A 25332-nucleotide genomic window follows, 5' to 3' on the forward strand; every position below is an offset into this window, starting at 1 on the left:
CCCCCACCACCACCGGTTTAGTCAGCAGCGTTTTCCTTTCACACCTTATAATCATCTCTGATATTATATAATAATTTCTCCCATTCGTTTCATCCATTTTTTCAGGCAGGGAGGACTGCCATGGAATTCTGCACAAAAAACACGTGTGATGTCCCCCACTTGCTGGCCGCAGGAATGCTTGTCTTTGATTTGGGGATGTGAACACATCGCCTACCGGGGGGGGGGGGGGGGGTGCATAACACCTTGAGTCTGAGGCCACTGTCGCCATGCTGGTGAGGCTGGGGAAAGCTGGGGGGATTATGGGATATCGTGTTAAATGGACATTATCATTCGCCCCCCCCTACATCCCAGAGGGACAAGTGAGAGCCGCGATTTGTGCAAGTTCTATATTACAAATGTTTCTTCCTCACATTAACGTCAACGACGGCCTCCATATGCAGATAGATGTTTAATAAACACCTTCATGCTGTCAGTGTTTTTATTCGTTTCATCTTAGAATATCTTTGGTTTCCACGTACCACCATTTTCTTTCAGCCAAGTGTGAAATTGAAATTTCTCCTTACAGTAGTGGAGGAAAAGTCTCCCTTTCAACAAACTTTATTACTGAAAGCATTTCCCAGTTCATAATGATAATCGTGTTTCTTAATCAGCTCATCGAAAGGAGACAAAACGATAGAAAGCCTGAGAGTTTCTCATTAAGGTGACACTTGTGAAAATCATATAGCAATCATATAACAATCATATAACAATCATATAACAATGTCCCTGTCACCCTCGCTGCAAATTTCCCTCAGGGAGATAACAGGTAAACTGCATCTTAAAATGCCACGTCTGCACGGAGATGTGGATATCCATCTTTGTTTGGCACTTGTACAATATGCAAGAATGCCGCTTTGGTGTAAACCCATACACAGGACAAACACACCCTACGTTTATTGCAGGAAATCTAGACTGGAATTTTTGAATTTAGAAAAACAGAAATAAGTATTTAAAATGTACAGGCTTATACAGCGTTCACAATAAATCTTGGGATGCTTGCTTAATTCAGTAAAAATATTGCAAATTTACTGGTTTTATTAAAAAATCATTCATTTATTTGTTTACAAAAATATACATATCACACTTGAAACAATCAGTAGTTTTAAGTAAAACATTCATTTCAAGCAGTAATAAATTGAAACCTGAATTATAGTTCCAAAAGAGCTATTCTGAGTTAAAAGGTTCATTGACAAGCAGTCTCACTCTGTGCTTTTAAATTAGTAACACCTTTGTAATAAAATAAAACACCAAACATTCGTGTTTAGTATCCCTTTGGGACAAATGACCACAATTGCAATTAATAGCAAAATGGTGAGAACAGAACTGAATGAGTCAGTCAAAAAAAATTATGACACTTAATAAAAAGAAAATGTCTGTGTGAAATATATGTGCAGAGATGTTAAATATTGCTTGTCAATGGACTTTTGTTATGAAACCAATAAATTTGCAACATTTTTATAGAATTATGCAAGTGTCCCAAGACTTCCTGTAAGCGCTGTATATAACTATGTGAATTTGCATTAATACACGTTAATGTCCAAAAAAAAAAGATTCATCAGAAGGTCTTGCTTAGAGTAAACTTCTGCATTTGGTAAAGCAGAGACAGGCTTGTTATGGTTATATGTTTAGTGTAACATCCCGTATTGGTGTCTTTCATATGTGTCCAGTGTTGTCAGCTTCCTCTCCTGTGCTAATAAGGGGAGTGCTAACAATGCTAACGACGAAGGGCCGTGGTCACTGACCCACACCACGGGCCACCACCCAGGCCTCTGGGCCAAAATGTCATATCCAGGCAACCCATCTACCAGATGTCACACCCCCCCCCGGTCCCTAACAGGACAGAGACGCCTGCAAAGGGCTGCAGTGATAGCTAACTGTGTGCTCTGTTTCCCATGAATAACAGCAGGAAATCCGTCTCGCAAACGGGCACTTTTATTGTTAAATAAAACGGAGAAATGCGACCATCTCTCTTTTCCCTCCGCAGCAAAGGACATGATCGACCAGGGGACCGGCATCCGGAGGGTTCCGAAGGCCCAGCACCGACATGTGTAAAATGGGTCACTGAGGTGGGTGAGTTGAACCCCCCCCCCCCCCTCCCTGACACGACCCACAGGCACTGATCACCAGCGTCAATCACAGGTTGTCAGGGACTCTACAATGTAACACTGGTACAGGAATCTGTTTTTTTTGTGACATTCAACAAAGAAGCACATTAAAACATCCAATCCTGCACTGTTTAGCATGCCGGCTCTGTAGGTGGCACTGTCTCCTCACACCCCCAGGACTGTGGGTTTTAGTCCAGCGTGTCTTCGGTTTCCCCGTGTTTGTGAAGGTTTCCCCCCGCAGCCCAAAACTATATTCCCACAGCCTGTGCCCTGTGATGTGCTGGCATGTCCGCTGGAGTTTTCCCTGCCCGGTGCCCTCTGCTTCCTGGCATTGCCTCCAGACCCACCACAAACCTGTACTGGGCAATTTTAAATGTTTATACAGCACAGTTTGTGACTTTAGCAAATATTTTCAACTTGGTCAAGGGAATAGACTAGGCAAGAACTAGTAACCCTCAGATTTTGAGTCTTTAATCATAATGCCCTCTGCTGATGTAAGATAATATATTGTGAAGCAAAAATAATCAAAAGGGTGCAGTATATGACAAATCACATCCCTTGTTCTGACCAAGCTCTAACGGGCCTGTGTAACGTAGGACCCGGTGCTTCCTGTGATTGTCTCTCCTCTGTACGGACGATGAGACCCAGGCTGACAGAGCAGCGTGTAAGCAGACTGGGCGATGATGCACTCAGATCTGAGGATGCCATCGGCGGTAGAGAGGAAAGCAGCTCCCGCTCAGCACAGCACACAGGAGTCCCGCGGTCTCGCACCCTCTCCGCGATGGGAGGCACGGGCTTTCTCGTCGCGCTCGTCCCCAACGAGCGCTACCCGATTTTGGGGAACATTTGCGAGCCAGGTTGGGGTGCCTAGGGAACGTCGAGAAGCTGATGCGATTACCCTTTCAGTTCGGGGATTGCCAGGCTTGTATCGAGCTGGGGGGGGACTCCTTTCACCCACTCCTCAGCCAATCAGAGGCCTCCGTTTTGCCTGCGTCACCTGCTTTCTAAGCGTTGTAATGATACTTGGTGATGTGGCCCCCGCTGTCATCACTTGCACATCTCCGACGGCCAAGGAGACACGTGTTTTAATAACACCGGGTTACATTGTGTGGCCTTGAATGATTTAGGGATGGTGCGGCAGGAGGGAGGAACAGGGATCTTTACTTTTATTGGACAAAGAAAGTACGGGCTCATAAAAGGTAGTGAAAGTTTAGTTTTATGAGGCAGCCTGTTTGTGGGCTATTTATGAGGGTTTGTCAGTATGTCTGTTTTTTGGGGCCCTACACAGATCACAGGCTGCACTGGTGTTTGTAAGTAGCCCCTGTTTAATAAGACCGGGAGTAGGGAGGACGTTTTGAGAGAGGGAACTTTTTAAAGGAAGGCAGACCATTGTGGAAACCATCTATTTTTAGGTATATTTTCTATGTATTTTTTAATCAATTTTAAAACTAGTTTTTAAGACCACTTTAAAAAAACAAATGAGATTTGAACTCTGATGTTTTTAAATCTGTCTTGAAACCAGCCACATGTACTCCCTATAGAAATGGGTTATGAAACCAGATTTAAAAAGTGAGAAGCCGCTCTGCTCGTTTTGGTGAACTGCTCACGAGTGGAGCACTTTGAAAAACGGGTCACTTCTGTCACATCAACATGGCCAGATTTGCAATATTTACGAGGCTTGGCTTGTTGTGGTAATAACATATCCCAGTAAAAGGAAGTTGTTATCGATATGAACCGTGGATGCGGATCTCACCGCAGCCGACATTAAATAAATTGCGCAAATTGTAAATTGTACCGGTATGAAAATGCACCATAAATCATCGTATGTGAGAAATATCCTTATATAAAAACTGGAACCATGTCAGCTAATTTGTATTTTTTTTTTTAATATTTGATTTTGCAATATGCTCCTTAATATAAGCCTTGATGTTCTTTCTGACATTTCTGTATTGGTTTATATTTCTTTCTCTTAATGGGGATGTTTCGGAGACTGATTTTGACAGTAGTTTTAGGCCCGACTCCAAAGGAGACATTAAAAAACTCGTCAGCGCTGCTGTCGGATGAAGCGTTAAAAAGGATGATGAAACATGGACAAAGAGGAGAGATAAATCTACGTATGCAATGCTGGGGACTGCTGCTCCTGAAATGTAATTACAGACAGGGGGATTTGGAGCTGCAACTATGGGGAAGAATTAAATACCTCTGATCAAGAGTGTCTCCGTGCGGCGTCCCTGGGGGGGGCGTTCAGGATGGATGACGGGTCACATGCTCGGGACGTGGGGGCCAAGCCGTGCCGTGTGAGTGCGAGGGATGCCCGCCCCGGATGATTCACTCTTCCTGGGCAGTGATTTAATCAAACTGTCGATTTATGCATTTCTGTTTTTGCAATTAAAGCAGTTTATGTGGGGAAAACTGAAGGGGGATGTTATCTGTCGCCGCCTGTTAATTAGGCCTAATATTATTTTGTATGAAGATACCTGATGAATCCCTGAGCTCGAAAGGGACGTGAATTTTTATCTGTCGAGAAGCAGTCAGCTTATCTAATCTAATTCTTCTTCTTTTTGTTGTGGAATAATAGCTCCTCTGTATCAATTAAACATGTTTCGAAAGGACAGCAGGTCTTCTCACATTTTTTTCTGCTCAGATTCCTCCTGCTCGTGCAAATTTATAGGTATATGCATATTTTTTAGCACATCATACAGCTATGTAGATTATTGTTAGTATTAAATTATGTTATGCTCTCAACTTAGTAAATTTACTGGTTTAATATATAATGGCTCAGTAGGTACATATACAATTTCAGTCGATTCAGTGCATATTAAAAGATGAAACTCAAGGTTTCAGGAGAATATAAGTTATTGCTCTTGAACTAGAGCCATTTCTTGTTATGTTTATTTCGACTTTATGCTGAATTACACTACATATTACAATATTCTATCATAATGTCTCAGAGAAGTTTTTTTTTTAATTGTAGAAAAGCAAGTCTATTGTAAAAGCTACATAGATATTTACCTAGAATTAAATAGAGTATTCAAATATGAGGCCTGAAAAGAAATGCAGTTGTTACACTGACTCATAAGTGGTTGAACTTTAACAGGTTACAGTTACCTGAGGGTTGGCTTTATGGAGTTTCATTCCCTTTTCTGGGCATTTTAATTGGGTTGCCTAACAGTGCACAGACGGAGCTCGGTGTATGAGTCACACAGTACATCCACAACAAAAACATTATTTATAATAATCCAATATTAACTCCAATTGCAAATGTTCATATGGTGCGACTTATTCAACAATCTACTCAGAAATACAGTCAGAAATACTGTGATTCAAACTACTTCAAAAAATCCATGTAATACTTCATGGTTTAAAATGCGCTGTCATGCACTGTCAGTAAATAACCGGAAACGCAGCAGCAATCCTGAACACAGGTTAGGATGTAACATTTAGGCCCAGGAAGCAGTTTTATTAACATTGTTGCAGCGTTCAAAGAATTATGAAGAGGGACGTAATGTTTTTTTTATATGTACAATCAATCAAGATGCTTTCACGGACTGTCAGAAAGCACTTTGTTAGCTACGTGTCTCCAATATGAACAGATCCCTGATGAGTTATCCGTATGAACCAGGTACCGGCCTACCATAATTAAACCAGCCAATAAAGTAGGAATCCAATTAAAAGAGCAGGTTTTTATAGACCTTTAATATAGCATTTAATATTATGACGTTTTCAGTATAGTTAAGACGTACTGCATGTTTGTATTCAAGCGTTATTTGAATAAAGGTCAGAGTTGGCGTTATGTCTCACTCTGGAAGTTAAGTTAAGCATTTTTAAAAGCCCTGCAAAGCAGCCTTATGTGGCACTGAGCGGCATGCATATCACTTGGGCTGCGGTGGAAGAGCGGCCCCTTTCATTTCTCTCTGGGCTGTCTTTTCAGACTCCTGGATGGTTCCCCTCTGCCGCAGTCTCGCTCCAGCTCGGGTACATGGCTCCGAACCAGCGGTCAAATTGCCGCTGCCAAATCCAGACATAGGACAAAGCCTCAGAGCTGTAGGACCCCATCGGGCATATTTCACTGATTTATTACCTTATCATGATTGCCACCGTGGATGCTCTACGTTACGTGCTGTAAGTGAGGTTTTCATAACTCTTTATTATCTACAAAGTACTGTTTAGGAGACTTTGGGGACAATGCATTTGTTTTCATTAAAGCGTAGTAATTATGGGTCTCCCCCCAGTGGACACATGGTATGCTCCACAATGAGGGCCTAGGTTTCTGCTGCTAAGACTGTTTTGTATATAGTCTTGGGGGAATACCAGATTAGCCCGTCTGGACACTGTGACAGCCAAGAGAGAAGGACGGGTCTGTTTGGCAGGGTTTACCAAATCTAAACAAGGAATTATCCTATTTACCATAAGTCCCAGTCATTAGACCCCACTCAGAAGGAACTGTTTACTATATAAGGTATTGCACATTTTACCTTACATTTACATCATTATTGATTATGTTTCCTATCCAACAATGTCTTCCCACTTTTTCCAGGCCCGATTGTTATCTTGTCTCTAATTTTGTTCCACTTTTTAATTGGTTTAATCTTTCTTGCTGTCGGTCGTCCTTATGTTAAAATGACCGGCCAGGCCCCGCAGCTTAATGTGAGGCTCTCGCTTTCCCCCGGCCCCAGGGAAGTCTCACTGCCATGAAATGGCCTTCTCGAGGATTCGCGATTGTTGACGAAGAAAACCGTCTCGCTGGTTTAATGTAACATGGGCTAGAATTCATTTGGTGTTGTTGTGATTCCCACTTGAGAGCACAGCATTATCAAGAACTACGCCACCAGCGCCCTCCCTTTAAAAAGGTCTATTGAATTGAATATACGACTCTCACAGAAGGAGTCAAGCTCTGCGGTAGCCCATGGCCAGACCTGGGGGTCAGAGTGGGGGGCCCTCAATGCGGCACATATACCGGTACAACACCAAGGAGGAACTGTGCTCCTTACCACTAAATAAGAAATTCTCTCTTGCTGTAGTGGGCCATGTGATCAAATGACCCAGGAGCTATTCTGTTGTATCCTTGAACCATTATTTACTCTGAATTGCTTCTGCTGAACAGTCATAGTAAACACTTTCTGTGAGTGTAGTTCATTTTCTCAAATTTGGCCATGACATAAGCTTTGGATAAGAGTATCTATGAATGCTGAACAAATATAAACCTTAAACACTCAGGCCAGGGCGCCTTGGATAAAAGTGGATGATTGTAATTAATAATCATCAATCCATCCATCCAACCATCCATCCTGTCTTCCGGTGTGTCACCCTGATATTTTCATGATGCCTTTGCTGTGATGTACTTGATTTAAATATAAATCTACCCTCTGGCTTTATGTTTCTTGCTCAGAGTTCACTTCTCTTGAAATACGGCACCGTTAAACTGCATTTGATGTGTCAGATGTTTTACAGATAATGGCCATTATCACAGAAAGGACGCTGTCTGGGATGTTCAGAATAGCATCATATACAGGCAGCAGGAGAGAGCAGCAGAAATCAGTTTAGTAGTTTCCCCGTAAGAAGCCCCTAGAGGACTAAAGGCCGGTCTCTTCTCTTTTCGGGTGGTGAGACCAGGAGACCATTAGAGTTCCCTGTGGCTTTTTTTCCGTGTTCTTGTGGAAGGCGCTAAGGCAAGCTAATGAGCACTGACTTCCCCGAGACTGGATATTTGCGGCAGAACCTGGCGGGTGGGGTCCGATATGCGTCTTCTCCGGGAACGTAACCAGATGCCAGCGTTCTCCTGAAGCGTGCTGCGGAAGATGTGGTCACCTCTTTTCTGTGGGGGTGGCACTCTGGTCGTTATTCTGTTATGGTGATATTTAGTGTATTTCCTTGGCGTCTGCTCTAACCCCGGATGCAATCAAAATATCTCCCTGGTCCTTCATTGGCTGCAGCACGTAAAGCATCAAAGCTCGCTGTTAGGCCGGGTCATCGCCAGAGGTTTGACTTGCTGTTAGTATGGTAGGGATGTTTCCTGTACCACAGGGAGCACGTCTCAGCCTCGACAACAGGAAACGGTTCACATCTGTAAACATAGAAACAGTGCATGCGCCTGAGGAATCACAGCGCCGCTTTGGGACACGGATGCCGGGGGTTTAGTTAGACGGCGCATTTAGCCACGCGTCTGCATGCGGTGTCGACGGGACAGTTTGTGGGTCTGGGAAGCTGCAAGTGCAGCTGCTGCCCTGCAGTCTTGTAGCCTCGCCGTGACCTTTATTTGTCAATGATGGCTCAACACTCGAAATGCCACAAGGGGACTTTGTGTTTCCGCTCATTTGAACGAGCTGTACCAGGAACTGCAAATGTCTCACAACAGCTATAAAAGCTTCTTACAGCTTCACTTCTTTTTCTCTAGAACAGCACACAGGCAATTTGGTGGGGGGGGGGAGGTGTACACATTTAATGCCGTTACCTTGGGAACGCTACCCTTCTGGAGCAGTGTTTCCCAATCCGATCCTTGGGGACCCACAGATAGTCCGTGTTTTTGCTACTGGGAGCTGGGATGGAGCAAAAATGTGGACCGGCTGTGGGTCTCAAGGAATGGATTGGGAACTATTGCTCTTGAAGGCTAGCGTACCCAAGGTAACAGCACTAAATGAGTCCCCCCCCCACCAAACTGTGCCCTGAGTCCCTTTCAGAGACAGGTGGGGGGGGGGGGGGCGCATCAGCAGCCTGAAAAAGCAGGGCCCACGCTCTGTGCCTGGCTGTGCTGAATCACAGCTCCACGTGGGCGGGAACAAGACTGACGTCTCTCCCAAGCGCGCTGCCAAACGCAGCCCAGAGCCTTTCCTTCAGAGACATACCCCCACGCAGACCACAACCCCCCCCCCCCCAACCACTTGTTCTGCTGTTTTTTTCTAATTTTAATATGCCATAATTTACTGAAGATTCATCTGAGTCCAGTCTGTGGGATGGATGTCCTTCACCCTTTGACCTCCATGAGAATCTGTAGAGCATGTGGTAGGAACAGTTTCACGTCACCCTTGATCTATCCCAGAATTATAAAGTTGAAAATGTAAATAAATAATAGCTGGTTTAACAGAGGTGCAGCTGAAGAGATGAAGATTTTGTAGTTTTAAGATTCCACCTCGGTGCACGGTGGCAGTCAAGTCATCCTACCTCAAGTCCAAGTCAAATCATGAGTCCTGAGTATCTGAGTCCAAGTCAGAGTCATTACATAAAAAACTAAATGCACAAACACATGGACAAATCAAATACGAGTTTACAGGTTTAGTGGAATTTTTTTGTGCAATAAATTTAGATTTTAGCATTGTTCTTCAGAAATGTGATAACTAGCAAAGAACTATTTGTAACAGTATTACATGGCAGCTGATATTCAATGCTGTGGTAGTGCTACAACTTCTATAACTTTCAGTTAACAGTCATGAAGGAAATATATTGTCCAAATAAAGTCACAAGAATGTGAACAAATATTTTCACAGCCTGTTCTAGCAACTTAGATAACTTGAAAATCTTTGTCAGCATATGCATCTTTTTGACTGTTTGCTGACTGAATTCCTCAACAGTGTATATTAAATCATATTTATTTATGCGTTCTAAATGTTTTTGAACTCTGTGTAATAGTTTGTCTCGTAAATTCAAAGCTAGCTATTGTGTTCATTGACATTGCAGCCCTGAAATCATGCATGGCTCACCTGACAGCGCATCACGTAATGAACGTGAGTGAGGAGGGACATGGGAAGCACGGATATGAAGTCTGACACACTCAGCATAAGCATCAGTAGATACGTTTAATATTAGGGTGGTAGATTTTTGCATTTTAAACAGAACTGTTAATGCATAATGTGGACTTTAGATGTCTTTTTAAGACAAGTTATTGTGTCACAAACAACCAAGTCCAAGTCATGAAAGTATTCAGTCCAAGTGCCAGTCAAAGTCATGTATGTGTCAAGTCACAGAAAAATGCAATTTTAGTCCGAGTCCTGGATTGGAGTACTACAGCCCTGCCCAGGTGTAAGTCCCATTGGTCAAGGTCACTGTTGAAACAAGTAACTTAATACCAATAACCATAAGCATTAGAATTAGAATTGATAGTTTGAGGTAGACTGCCACCTGCGATCAGTGAAGCTGGACCTGAATTGCATTGACATCACTTGTCACTGTTCAGCAGAGGCACTAGAGGTTGCATCAGTATGTGCTTGCAGTGTGGTTTAATTCATTCTTCTGACTCAGATATAGCATTGATTTAGCGGTTTAGCTTTGATTCAGCCATTGGGTTCATTTAGTGCTTAAGAACATATTGCCTCTATGCTCTTTCTAGGAACACAGGGGGTTTGGTCTGCAATTTCCCTCTAACCCCCTGCTTCCCAGCCATTCTTTCTTATCAATGTCCCCTTCAGCAACAAGCAATGCCAGGTGACCTTCTAGGAGAAACCAAGCAAACGTATGAGTCCTCTATGTACTGCTATACAACACAGGGTTGCTCACACAGTCAGAGCCTTCCATGGGGTACCTTCAAACAGAGCCAGCCTAGGAAGACTTCTTATGGGGTTCTAGTACATGGGGACCCAGCAGGCCATGCAGCCGGCTGGGATATAAATTGCTGGTCAGCTCACAGACTGTCGTTGTTATCTGCCTGCTTGAAATACACAGGTGATAGCCTCGTATAACAGGAGGACACTGATAGGAGGCCAGTAGAAGATGACTACCCTTCCAACATCTGAGTCGCTGTTTGTGCATTTGGGTATGAGTAACCTGTCTAATTCTGGTTCAGAGCTTGGGTCATGAGGTTCTGAAATCAAACGCAAGTCATGAGTCCGTTTACCGGCACACCACCTAGTTACGAAGTTACAAATGATAAAACCCAGGGTGCATTTGTAGGGAGCAATTTCTTACACCACCCCCCAACCCAGCTTTCCCTCTGGAATCCATGCTTCCAGATTTGGAAAATGCTCTTAAGATGTGTTTCCTTGCTCCAGGCAATTGCTGTTTTCCTTCATCCGGCTTCACGGTAACAGGTTAGGACAGACCAGCGAGGGCCGCAACACCATGGGCAGGGTCTCCACCACAAATCGGACATGTTGGCATGGCGTCCACGTGCATTTTGGTTATTCTACCAGTACAGCAGGGTACAACACGTGCTGATACTTATTATGCCTTGTCAGGAAGGCTTTGAGAAAGATGGGGGCAAGGATTCGATACAGGCCCTTCTGCCAAGGTGCGATTCATCGTGCGGGAGAGGTAGTAATGGAAAAGGGCAGGATGAGACGGGAAACCTGTCATGCACTTTTCAGACTATGAGTGAAGCCAGTTTCAGGAGGCGTGATGTTTTGTGAATGTCCTAGACACTTGCCCATTGAAGTCCAGAGCTCCCCCCACTGGCCAGCTGATGGCCAGCAGATGTGGCAGCCCAGGTAGGGTCATTAGTGCGTTGTCTGCCAGATGTTACTGAACAACACAGGGCAACGACCATAAGGAGGCATTGCATTGGGGTATGCTTGCTGTTCCAGACAGGAGCTGTCAGCATTGGTGTAGCCCAAGGCCTCTTGCCTTAATGACCCATGGGATTACACCCGCGACGCTGATTCAGATAATAGTGTAGCAGGTTTCCTGGACCCTTCTGGAATTCGGTCAACTATTATTTAGAAAAATGAGCTCCAGCCCTAGACACAAAATGTCCCAGAGTTTTGTATTTTTTTGGCGCCGGTCATTAGCTGCCCTGTGAATTGTACTTTTTGTGTTTGTGCCAAACTCAACTTTTCCCAAACAAACAAACTGTTGAAGACTATGACTGGATATGCATATTTTATTGGCTAATGCCTTCACCTCAGCAACTGCTGAATGCGGCATCATTCCAGTGATGGGACCAAGCACACGTATGAGGAATTCTGGAACATTCCACAGTTAGATACAGCCTGCGGTGTTATTTACTCAGCTACTGTGCTGCCTAGGATGGGACAATCCTGCGAAATCTAAAAACAGTTAGGCAAACCCTTTTTTTGTTTAGCTGAAAATGGGAGAAAAAAATGTATTTATATAATGATCTGTTACGGTTCCAGGTTTTTTACTGTTTTGAAATAGCCACCACATCAACAGGGCTGTGCATAAGCCCCATCGCTGGGTTTCCATGGTGACTTTACCACCACAGGAATGCTCTGTTCTGTACATCTCTGTACCTATACGCACTTGTGCAGAATGATGTCTCCACCACAGAGAGCCACGCAGGGCAATACTGAAGAGCTCGGAGACCATAGCCTAAGGAGGGTGAGGGAGGGCTTTCCGAAAGGCCTCTCCCAGGAGACACAGCTGCTGAAATCATGAATCGTTTCTGAAATGGGGTGGATGCATCGCTTAAGGCAGTGAGCTCTAGGACCTGGGTAGACGTGGACTGGGGGGGGGTGGTTTCCTGAACACCTGATAAGTTGACACGACGTGAAGGAAGTTAAGAAGTCGTCGCCACAGCAATCACGGCATCTGTCTCAGGGAGTGGAGGACCTGACAACGTCGAGCGGGTCGAAATGTGCGGATGAACCTGGGGTAAGGAGCTGACTTTGTTGCGATTGCTAATTCGTCTCGCCGAACAATGAGATTATACTTTCGTGTTTTAAGCTTCTATACCAGGGAATTAGTTTCTTTGTTGAATAATTGCAGTAATTAAAATTAAAGTGAAAAACAGAATGTCAGAGAGTGATGATGGACTATAACTGTACTGGATCAGTGTATTAACCACAAAGTTTACTGTCAAGAAAAGCCTTAAATCCAACTGAACTAAAACCAAGACATTCTTAAAATGCTGATGTTTTCATTTTTATAAGCAATAAACTAGATACTTAAGCGGACTTTTACCCTTTTGAAGATGCACAAAGTTGTGTAAAATTGGCAGTTGCCAAACGTCTGGCTACTTACGTGATGCAAAATGCAAACGGGAACGTCCAATTACGATTAACGACTCCAGAGCAAAATTAATTTTTGTCGGCAAGCCTTTTGCAAATCAGGATCGTCTCACTGAGTTCATTGTCCTCCAACAAGCCACACGAAATGCAAGTGACTGATTAGGCAGCTATCAAATTTGCACATGAGACAGAAATAACATTTGAGAGGAGTAGAGAGGATTATGTAATAACCAGCTACAGAGTGACACTGACAGATGTGATGTAGGATCCAGATTGCAAAGGAGTCTGAAATGATCTGCCTCTCCAATTTTTATGTAAAATTGCAATTGAAGGCATGCAACAGAAATTGTTTACGTGTGGTCCAGGTCTGGACTTTGCTCCTCAGCTAGTCACAGTGCCTCGTGGGAAATGTAGTCAATGACCCTTGCCACGTCTTGCTGCTGAAAGGAAGGGCCATGCGATCTGTGCCAAGCTCCCATAAGAATACATGAAGTGAGAAATTAATGGTGAATATCTCCCATTTTGGATTTCATACTTCCATCACTCCAATGCAGCTATGATGCTGCTCTTGTTTTTTAACGTAAACTGAGAAAAAAATGTCTTGAGTTGTTCATCGGTACCTGAATAACCTTGAAGCTGACTTTCAGTCAAGTAAATTTGTACTCCAGGGAATTCAATTGCAAGGAATAGTAGATTATAAAATATGAACATTAACCTACATGAGAAAGAATACGTACATAATATAAAGGCGATAAAATGAATAATATCTCATATGTTCCATTTCCTCAAAGGTAGCTACATTCTAGCAAATACCAAATGAAATATGGAAAAGTCAGGCATTGCCAAGTGCTGTAGAAGCTGAGAGTTGCCATAGCTTATTGCCGACTTACAACGGTTCATTTTGCTAAATGGAGACTCATGTAAGCTACAGTATAGTCACATGGATAATACTGTAACCCAGAGCAAAGTACAACTTCTCCCCGGCCTAGAGGAACTGTTCCGGTTAAGTTCCTTGCTGAAGGGGGGCACAGCATTATGCCACCTGGGGTGTGAACCCACCTTCTTCGGGAGTCCACGCTGTGAACCGTGGTGCTGTCACTGGCTGGCCCTAATTCCTGAGTCTATGCTGGCTGTTTCTTGGTTGCCATGGTGCGTCACACTGTATTGCTATGCTGCACTTTGGTTTATTTTTGGAAACTCGAGGTTCATCGACCAGCTAATCTCCCTCTTTCGGCTTTCAGCTGCCGTTTCTCCTCACCTGCAGTAGGCTTCCCGTCGCGTCCCTAATGTCGCGCACAAGTTTCCGACTCTCCCTGTGCTCGGTGGGGCCCTCCGACGACGGGTGGCAGCGTCTGATCGACTCCCGCCCTCGCAGCTGGTCTGCTGCTTCTTGGCTGTACCAAGAACAGAGATTTCCTGTGGGACTCATCATCTTGCCCTTGGCTGTAGGCTCCCTTGCCAGCTGCGGACAGGGTGGCCCTTTGGCATTTTGTTCCTGATTTGTGGTGCACCCAATTTTGCCATAATCAGAGTGTACTGTACATCCTTGTAGGCAGAAACCCACTTCCAGACTGCCGTTTGATCCGTCAGCTTTAATCGGGCGTGGAATCGCGGTGCATCTTCTCCAGCACCTTGTCAGCTCCTGCCTTAAGGCTTTGTTCTCCACTCCTCTGGGCAGCTCCTCTCCCAGGAAGGAGAATGGTTGTTGTAAGCATCTGTTATACCTGACAGAAAAGACCTGAGTTTCTGTACCTAAGTTCAGGGTCATGTATTGAATGAGGCATTAAGCCCAGACAGGTCAGTGTATAATAACACCATAACTTTTCTGTTGTATCACAGTCCACATCCTTGAGAGGGACCGGGCTTCTTGTGTGCTCCCTTGTGGACGGCCTGCCTGGTGTGCAGAGTAGAAAGTAGATACGTCAAGCTAATAAAGATAGACATAGATATTCATCCATCCATTTTCGTGATTTCCTCATTCTTCCAATACTGCTCTATTTCCTTAGAAAATAGCCCTAAACAGCTATTACATGGCGCCCATTTATTGAATGGTTTCAGTTATTGGAGCAATTCAAACATCGCTTGCAGAAAACAGCGCCACCTGCTGCCTTAATGTGTTTTGGGTTCAAATACCTTAAGCTGTGGAAATAGGAGGCCCCCTCAGACTGAAGAGCCTTCTGTTTGCATTTTTAATACCTCTACAGGGGTAAGATAAAGGACTTACTAATTATAGGGAATTCTGAGAATTGGTATTCCATGTTTCCCGTTTGCGGCCATCCATAAATGATTTTTTATGTTCTTTGGGCTTCTGAAGCATTTTTAATCATTATAGCATGTTAATTTGGCTGAACTTCTGTCTCCCTTAAGCCATCAGGAATAGCCAGGGGCTTTGTCAGAGTTCATTTGCATTTGCCTCATATCTGCTTAGCTGCTGGAAACTCCAGACTGAAGTGGTACTTGACTCTGGCTGTATCTGCGGTAGACTTCCCCATGGAAGAGAGAGCCTTCCACAGGGACACCTGTCTAAAGCGTGATGTAGGAGCTGAGAGAGGATCAGAATGTGCAGGAGAAACTTGAGGACGCACTGATCGATCAGCTGGTGACCAGAAATGGTCGATTTCCGCCCTGATCGTCGCTGACCGTCAATTGGCCAATCAGTCTAATTATGGTCAATTTTATGAGCCAGTCTTTTGTCCAAAGTGACATACATGACAAATAGCACATTACAAATATACATGTTGTCGAGGCTAAGCTGAGCTTCCAGTGAATTCCCAGTTAAAAGTGCACTGCTTAACACTATTATTATAACGAAAGGACAAAGCAAAGCAAGTGCCTATTTCGCGATGCCTGCGTGTTCGGAGGCTGCAACAGTACCACAACAAAAACAGATCAATGTGAAACAAAGCAATTTCAGCCTGCATAACATCTCAGCTCTGTCTGTATATTGCACTCCTTTGTTAATTATCTGTCTCAGTGGATCTCAACTTAGTGAATAGATCTGAAACTAAAAACTTTGACTGCTAAAACTATTGTATTTTTGTCACATGGTAAACGTTACACAGTCCATATATGGGACAACTGTGCTGTTGACCACCTGGAATGTCTGGCTATGCACATATATATGAGTAGCCAAACAGAAGCAAACGAATCTGACTGATGCAAAATTTCAAATTCTTAAACATATACATTTGTTTGTATTTCTTGTAAACTGAGTTCAGACGTGTGCAGTTATCGAACAAGTAATAAATGTTCATCTGTACACAAAACTTTTGAAAAAATTACTCTTGCTATCATGAGTCAGTTTGTTTTATATGTGCAGTATTTTAAATACTTTTATAAATAAGTTTATTATTATTATGCTAAAAGCTTATTGTAAAGAAAGACCTGCAGGTTAATGAACATTACTACATACATTCCAAAGAAAATCTGAACTATTATGGCTTGTGATTATAACCAAAAATATCATGATATGACATATACCATATCGCCCACCCCTAGTCCCAACTCAGTTTCCATCCACAATCGTGTCCCCCACCCCTCACCTTCCCTCCCCCACTAATACTGCCTGATAGGTGAGGTAAAACACTTACCAGAAAAATGTATGTTGTTGGGAAATGCAGTGTGAGACGAAATTGTTAAATTTGTGTTAAAAATGTTACATGGAGGAACTACCCGAAGAAGACTGGGAACGACCGATGTCATTTGACATTTGCGGAGCCATTTTTATTTGAAGGTTATTTAAAATGTTTGGTAACACTTTACATTAACTGCACCTTCATAATGCTTTTATATTGTATTCATAAAATGTTCAGTATTCCTTCATAATGTATTCATTAAGTATTCATAAACATCATGTATGTATACCTTAACATCCTAACATCCCTTAACAGCTGTAATATACATTAATAACAAACATTATAATTGTATAATCATGCAGTGTTTGTTATTAATGTATAATAAAGCTATTAAGGGATGTTAAGGTGTACTCACATGCTGCTTATGAATGTTCTATGAATGCATTATGAAGGTGCACTTAATGTAAAGCGTTACCAAATATTTTGCTTGCGGAAAGCTAGGTTCATTAAAGTGTTTTTTAAAGTATGCTAATTATTATCAAACTAAGAAAATTGGAATTGGAAAATGCATTCCTAGAGGAAATGTAGGAGCTGATGGAGGAGCAGAAAATGTAGGATTGGATAGAAAAGCTTCCAGGATGAGAAAATGGGGGAGCTGTTGGATAGAGTAACTAGGTAATTCATGTCAGGGAGGACACTTCAAGCTACTTCAGGTTTTACAAACTATTTAAAAAATCACAAACTACTTTAAAACTGAAAGGCTCCTGTGCTTGGCCTAATAGGTCAGTTTTTCTTGTGCGTTTATGGTGTCTTTCCTTGATTGAAAGACTCATCCAGCTGTTTCACATTAACATTAGTGACACATGCATGATTATAGGAGACTGACCAATCAGCACACAGCAGGAACTCAGTAATTAAGTGAAATCAAGGTCCTTTTGATGGTAGTTTACAAATCCTGTCCTAGCTCAAAGTGCCCCTCCTGACATGGATGGTCTGGTCACCCTGCTTGTTGAAGGATCACTAGATGTGTAAGTAGATGATGCAGGGATAGTAAGATGGGCTGGTTGAGAATTTGAAGATGTGAGAGCTGGAGGAGGAGCCATTTGAGGAGAGGGTGCTCCAGACAGTGCACTCCAGCAGCCCAATGATGGGCAGGGCTGTGGGCTGGTCTGTCTCCTGCTGAGCTACAGAGTGGCAGTGCCCCATAATAGCTCTGTAATAATAGGCTCCCCACTGGATCTCCCCACCCTCTGCTGGCATAGTCCAGAGGGTGAGGGGCTCACAGACCCCCAGCACCCGTGATTACGCTGATGCAGCTCTGACGGATGGCAAGTGGCTGACGTGGAGAAAAGTGCTTCCTAACCACCCCCTGATGGAAAAATTAAAAGGTCTGAAGACAGGAAGCGGAAGCCTCACTCTCACCACCACTACCCCCCCCCCCCAGCAAGGAGCCTTGCAACATGCACACTCAAAAACACACTGTATACAAGTGCGTGTGTGTTTATTCATTCATTCATCCATTCGTACATTCATTCAGAAATACATAAACAGATAAACTGAGCTACCCCCCCAATCTCCATTTTCTCAACTTAACACTCTCAGGCTTTCATGTTTCATGAATGCAGCCTGTATAGTTACAGTGCTTTAGAGTAAAGGTATACAGCCTATATAGTTACAGTGCTGTACACTGGAGGTTCACTGGCTATATGGGTACAGTCTACAGTATATGGTTACAATATGTTACAGTGGAGGTATGTACAGTGCTTGAGAGTAAAGGTATACAGCTTATAAAGTTACAGTGCTGTACACTGGAGGTTCACTGGCTATATGGGTACAGTGATATAAAGTGATGGGTAGTCTATATGGTTACAGTGTTTCACAGTGGAGGTATCCAGTCTATATGGTTATAGTGTTTCACAGTGAAGGTATCTAGTCTATATGGTTACAGTGTTTCACAGTGGAGGTATCCAGTCTATGTGGTTACAGTGTTTCACAGTGGAGGTATCCAGTCTATATGGTTACAGTGTTTCACAGTGGAGGTACATGGTCTTCATATTCTTGGACACTTCAATAGCCAATTTCTCCCCAGCAAATGCCTTTTATCAGACTAAATATAGCAAGCACTAATGTTAACTTTCCCATAATTGCTCTTTCCAGCTAAAGAGGAAAAAACACCATTTAAATATTCATTGTGCCTGAAACAACCATCAGATGGAAAGTGCTAAATTAGTGGGTTCCATTTGCACATGTGACCCTGCAAGAACACATAGCTACAACGTTTTTTGCCTGATACTGTATGACAATGCCTCCTGTTGACAGGTGTGGGACAGCATTGGTTGATGGGCCAGAGTGTGCTGGAGTTCAAGGGGTGTCCCACTGGAGATGGGTGGGGGGGTGAGCTGGTGGGGGTGTCTTTTGTGTAAGGCTATGTAATCAAGCTCTATCCTTGGTATGATTCTAATCCCTTATAATAATAACAGTAATAATAATCAGGGATTGTTAACCTGCCGGAACATGGAGAAACGCGTCCTTGCCAAAAAACAATGTAAGCAACGTTTTTAAATACCACGTCCATGGTAAATTTGCATTTTGATCAAAATGTCAGAAATCACCATGGTGTTGACCCCGAATAATAATAATCATCATCATCATCATCATCATCATGCAGTGTCTCCCAATCTGGTCCTCAGGGACCAGCACACAGTCCACAGTCTTGTTCCCTCCCAGCTCCTGAGAGAGACCAAAAATATGGACTGTCTGACAGGTAGTTGGGAGGGAGCAAAAACGTCGACTGCCTGTGGGTCCCTGAGGACTGAGTGGATAAGAGGGACTGAGAATGATGGTGATAATGATCAAACCCCAGAAGAGCTGGGTGTGTGGAGTTTGCATGTCCACAGTCTGAAGATATGCAGTGAAGTTAACTAGCACCTCTAAATTGCCAGTAGATAAGTTGCCCTGGAAGGGACTAGAAAATCACCCAGGAATGTAAGCAAGCGGCTAGTCATACATAAATTAAGTTTCGCCTTTTTTAAAACTGGGCCTCTACACAAACAGATCATGAACGTTCGGAGAGTTGCAAAACAGGGTACTGTGACCTCTCGACCTCTGCCAACTCTGCTAATGTCCTCATGTAATTTTTTCCCCTCTGCAGAGCCTGGTGTGAGCGCCCGTTACGGACCCCCCCCCACCCCCACCCCCAGCCCCTCCCCCTGCCGCCATTGAATGCCCTCGGTCAAGGAAGCGCAGCCATGAAAGGCTTGTCGGGCAGCCGGAGCCACCACCACCACATGGTCGCCTGCGCGCCCTCCTATGAGTCGCTGGCTCACCACAATGACCGCAAGCCCTTCCTGCTGACCCAGCCAGAGCCCCTGCCGGGGGACCACCCATACTATAGCCAGCGGGCTGCCTTCCCACAGGAGTGCCCTGCTCCGTACGGCACCTTCCCGCGCCGCTATGGATCCCACCTAGAACTTAAGGAAGAATGTCAGGCCCTGGTTCCGTACGTGGCGCCGGCTCCACCAACCCCGACTAGCCGAGCCCCCTGCAGCCTCCTGGACCAGCTGCCCTCCGGGCGAGACGGCTACCACACGCTGCAGTATAAGCGGGCGGTGGCCGCCGCAGCCGAGCAGCGCGGAGACAGCCCCGGCCGCATTCGTCACCTGGTGCATTCGGTGCAAAAGCTGTTCACCAAGTCGCATTCCCTGGAGGGGCCCACCAAGGGGGGTGTGAACGGCAACAAAGCGGGCCCTGACGAAGTGCCCCCCACCCGCCACCGCAAGCGGAGCAAGAGCCGGGACCGCTGCAAGTCGGCCGAGCCCAAGCTGCGGCCCCACGCCTCCGGCTACTGGAGCTCCGACGACAACCTTGACCGCGACGCCTGCCTCTTCCGCAGCCCCATGGGCGCCATGACGGTGGGCCGGCGACCCGACAAGTCGCAGTCGCAGTATTTCCTGGAGGCGTACAACACTGTCAGCGAGCGCGCGCTCAAGCCGCCGCGCCCCAACAACGACGTCAAGTGCACAGCCTGCTCCAGCGCACCCGTGAACCTGGACACCCAGCTCGTGAAGAAGAGCTCGTGGTCGTCCACGCTAACGGTGAGCAGGGCGCGCCAGGTCTACCAGAAGGTCCCCATAAACGTAGATAACGCATTAATGAGGTCTGAGCCCTGTGGCCAGGAGAGTTCGTGCCACTTCCTGCAGGTAGGTGGCTTTTCCTATGTACCTTGCCTCTCCCCCACCCCATTCCGGAAACCCCCCCCCCCCCCCCACTCCAGTGTCTCCCAGGGAGAAGTAAGTGCCAAACATTAGCTGCCTTACTCTCTTCAGCCTCAGAGCATTACGTCCATCTAGAGTGCGTACCGTCTCCCGTTTCCTGCCTTGTGAACCATCACCTTGTGGATGTCACTGTTTCGGTTTCTCTCTGTGTGCGCGGTGGGAGGGTGTGCATTTCCTTTGGAGCGTGTGTGTATGCATCTGTGTGGGTAGGAAGGTTGGTAGGATGGACAAATGCTTTTTTCCTGTGTTTTTGTAGATAGCTGTGTAGGATGGTGGAGTGTGTGTGGTGGTTATAGATCAGTTAGTAGAATGGGGGTATGCGTGTAGAAAGATTTGTATGTGTATCTGTGTGATTTGTATGTCATATATCACTTAAATTTGGCTGCGTGTGTTTTTGTGTACTTACATGTATGTGTCTGTGTGGGCTGTGTTTCTAGCAGCCTTCCCAAGGGCTCCCCCCAGAGGCCTGGGTGGTATTGCAGCAGGGAGGTCTATAAAAACACCCCCTCCCAGCTCCTCACACCTTCCAGAAGGGAGCCGGGAGCTCTCCAGAGCCTCAACAGAGATGCCCCTGGCTCCCGTAACACAGCCGAAAGCACGAGCGGACAGAGAGAAACCCGACTTTCATGTTCTATCCTGTCATGCTGCATCTCTAACTAACCCCTTCGTGCCACATTTTCACACCGATATTCACCTCCACTAACGTGCCGGCCATTGTTAGAGGCTGTCGGTGGCCATCTTAGACTTTGCTGTTAAAGTGTGACTGCCTCTGTGTGTGTGTGTGTGTGTGGGTTGCGTGTGAATGCTGATTTGGGATTGGCTGAAGCTAGAGCTGAGTTCCATTTCCTTATATTCGTTTTGCCGGGTATCACTGGGTGTTTCCTGGTGTGCGGGAGGCTTTAGCCTCCCCCTTGTCATCTCTCTAGGCAGATTCAGTGTAGCGAGTCACCTGACTGGGCTGAATACTTGATGTTTTCGTCTCACCGCAGTTCAGTGGTTAAAAACCCAGAAGTTGGAGTCTTATCCCTCTTTTTTTGTTTTTGTCTCAGGCACTTGTTCAGTTTCCTTTTTTCTCATTTAAGAACTGATTCCCGGTTGCCATAGTAACACTGAATGACATCAGTATTGCGAAAAGAAACTCCACATCCAAGGAGGTATTTGGAAAGAAACGGCTCCCTCTCACTATAGAAGACTGCAGGAAACCACAACAACAGAATTTGTGTCCTAGAAATTTCCGGTTTTGGAATGTGACCCCTGGTCAAAACTGGACTTTCTGTACTGCTGTGACATCAGGGTAACATCTGACTCTGTACGGTTAACTTCTAGACAGGGGCCGATGTCAGGGAGCTTCAGCGTCGATCTGTTCCTGATATCCACTCCCCCCACTGATCTCCCCACTCCGTTAAAAGGATGTGAGTTTCGTGTGATTCTGAGCCCGTAGAAAATCAGCATAGGTGACCAGCTGAACAAACAGGTGTAAATCCAAATCTGCAGATGTCACCTTGGATAGAAGTGTTTCCTGGGCAACTGATAACAGGATGGTTTGTGGTGATGCAGGGCTGCATCAGTCAGACCTGAACAACAGCTGTAGCTACCTGTTCAGCCTCATTCACCTGAAACAATCGCATGGCCAGCTACAGCAGTTACATGACTACCTGAAGCAAGCACATGTCCAGCTGAAAGTCACATGACTACCTGAAGCAACCACCTGTCCAGCTGAAAGTCACATGACTACCTGAAAATCACATGGCCAGCTGACGCAGTCACATGGCCACCTGAAACAGTCACATGGCCTCCCGATAGAGCCAAGCAGTTTTGAAAGACAGCAAGTAACTGTAGTCCCATTATCCGCTAACACAGGAATCTATAATTAGAAGATCAGGCAGCCCGTGGCGATGTGGGGCTGTACCCACTCTTGGATGGGGACAGGGACATGCGGAACAGCAGGCGATTCTTAGTCTTAGAAGCTGCGGCCCAGAGCCACCCTGCGGGAGACATCATGCGGCACACGGGCCGGCCGCTGACGTATGCGGCTCCCGCTCACGCCTCCCCCGACGGGCTTTATGTTCAGTCAGCCGCCCCTCAGCGCTTACGTTACGGGCTCCTCGCTGTTTCCTTAGTTACCGGCGCCTTTGATTGATCAGTGTAATCTTTGCAGGATTTCTGCTATTTTTTTTCCCTCGCACAATGTTCCCGGTCCACGGTGTTCCTGTGATTTCATAAAGACAGCCTTTCCTGATGTCCCTCCAGCGGTGGCCTGTGACGGATTGCTGTCTTTCACCAGAGTGGGAGAAAGGTGCAGGGAGTCCGTTTGTACACAGACATGTTTGGAACAGCATATCCTCGAAGAGGACTGAAGCTTTGGTTGCTACAGGCAACAAAATGTGCCTTAACATTCTGGAGCATTAAGAGGCAATACCAAAGCACATCATTTTTTTTGTTCTTGAATATTTTGTTGCCCATATATATTTTTTACATATTTATTTATCCCGAGGATATGTGTCTTATGGTGACTAAGATTCACAAAATCTGTTCCCATCCATCCTAAATCTGTTTCTCTTTTTTCCTGGATTGATCAGGTCTACCAGATTTAATTATGGTTTTCGGACTAATGTTGGAGTTACACTGTATCATAGTTCCGTAAATGTCCTGTTCATCAGACAGAGACAGTGTAACAAAGTTTAAAATAAAGCATCATTCCGTGATGAATCTTCATCGCCAATTTGGCCTTGGCACGGCATCACGCTCTTCATTCCGGCTTGTTCTCTCATCGTTCACACCAAGTTCGTGGCAGCAGGACGGGGGGGCTGTGAATCAAAGTGCCCTTCCGCAGCCTCCTGTCTCTGACATCCCTGCGATGTGCATTCTCCGTGTCACTGAGGCTTGTTGCCATGGTGCGCCACATGGGTCAGCGGTAGGGTGGGGAAGCCCTAGCAGAGGCTGCCACACTGTAATGTGGACCTTGGAAGACATGTGGTGTTTGTGGACCATGTCCCACCCGACTCAGCTAGTTATCTGAGTCCTTATCAAATAAGAGCTGTATAGAGACCATATTAGCCCTGTAACCTCCAAGGAATGGGAGGGGTCAAAATGTTTGGCTTTACCTTTTAACATTTTGATGCACCATAATAATGAACTTATTTGAGCCAATGACTCACCCGCTAAAGGCCCAGCCTATTATGAAATGCTGTTGCTCTCATCCAATCAGTGTGGTGCAGAAGTGTCATGTGACAGCAATAGAATTTGAATTTTACCTTTGTACCTTTTAATGAAACATTTAACACAGATAATTTCTAAATTTCCTAACGAGAGGCTGATTCAAAGTCCTACTGCATTTTATTTGTAATGTTTTCATTTTGGATTCACATGAACTACACCACTGTCATTTAAAGTCTGTGCACGTCCCCTCAATTATTGCAGGAACCACATCCCATGCGTTGGACTCCTGTTGCAGGAGTTCCTGAGGAACACACCTCAAGGCAGCATTATTCCCATAGGAAACCATAGGAGCGCTGCTCATTCAATCTCATGTAAAACAGGCCAGAGGATGGGAGTAGAAGATGTGAACGACCATCAGAGCTGAGCTCTGTGATAACGGCAGCTCTGGTCTCCATCGACAGCAGTCTGCTAATGAAATAAGACCCAACAGAGCTCTGTTAGCAAGCCACTAATAGTATCACAGAGAATCTAATGCAAATTAGCCTCTCACCCACATGGTCCTGGAAGGGGGTGAGCCCTCGTTCACCGAGGAACTCCTCCCTTATCACTTGATTTTCTAATGCAGTGTTTCCCAACCCAGTCCTTGAGGACCACTAGACGGTCCACATTTCTGCTCCCTCCCTGCATCCAGCCAATCAAAAACTCAGAATACCTAGCTTGGGTGTGTTGGGAGCTGGGAGGGAACAAAAATATGAACTCACTGGGAGTCCCCAAGGGTTGGGAGACACTGTTCTAAAGAATATATGTGGACGATGTAGTACATGATTAGCAGTTGCTGTATTTGACCAAGATACTGTGCAAATAGTGTTTAGGTTTACTGTCAGACGAAAAGGAAGGTTTCAGAAATAAACAGAAACTGACAGGTGAAAGTAAATTAGCAACACAAAAAGGGTAGGAACACAGTGACTTGGTGCATTTATCATGCAGTTGTTAGGGGCTAAGCTGACTAATATATATATATATATATATATATATATATCTGTTTATGTTATCAGCATATTTCAGATCTAGTGTCTGGATTAAAAGTACAAGAGATTTTTAAAGACTGGACCATTGAGGTTACAATTTATACTACTACGCTGCAAGGGGCTACCATTCATGGTGTCCGCTGCTTCCTGCCCTCTACTTCCTGGGTGGGGCTCCAGGCTCACATGGGGATGGGGAGAACATATATGGGGATGGATGGATGGATGGATAAATTAGGTGAAGAAGTACAGTATCATACCCG

General features: G+C 45.0%; 1 protein-coding gene and 1 long non-coding RNA gene across 8 annotated transcripts in view; both read left to right on the forward strand.

Moving 5' to 3' along the window:
* The window catches only part of LOC111840210 (uncharacterized), a 45944-nt gene extending 26133 nt beyond the window's left edge, over positions 1-19811 (forward strand). The window contains exons 2-3 of the long non-coding RNA XR_002837336.2: positions 2024-2105; positions 19763-19811. This is a non-coding gene — a long non-coding RNA (uncharacterized lncRNA). The remainder of the gene's footprint in view (positions 1-2023; positions 2106-19762) is intronic.
* Positions 19807-25332, forward strand: part of dlgap1a (discs, large (Drosophila) homolog-associated protein 1a) — a 33348-nt gene continuing 27822 nt past the window's right edge. For 6 of the 7 annotated variants that reach the window (XR_002837335.1, XM_023804804.2, XM_023804805.2 and 3 more), the window contains exon 1: positions 19807-20810. Coding sequence is in view for 6 of the 7 variants with exons in the window: in XM_023804804.2 (XP_023660572.1) it covers positions 19860-20810 (951 nt within the window). In the remaining variant the exon portion in view is untranslated. The remainder of the gene's footprint in view (positions 20811-25332) is intronic. The other variant, XM_023804808.2, reaches the window with a different exon arrangement.

This window comes from Paramormyrops kingsleyae, chromosome 4 (assembly GCF_048594095.1).
Source record: "Paramormyrops kingsleyae isolate MSU_618 chromosome 4, PKINGS_0.4, whole genome shotgun sequence".
Classification (NCBI taxonomy): Eukaryota; Metazoa; Chordata; class Actinopteri; order Osteoglossiformes; family Mormyridae; genus Paramormyrops; species Paramormyrops kingsleyae.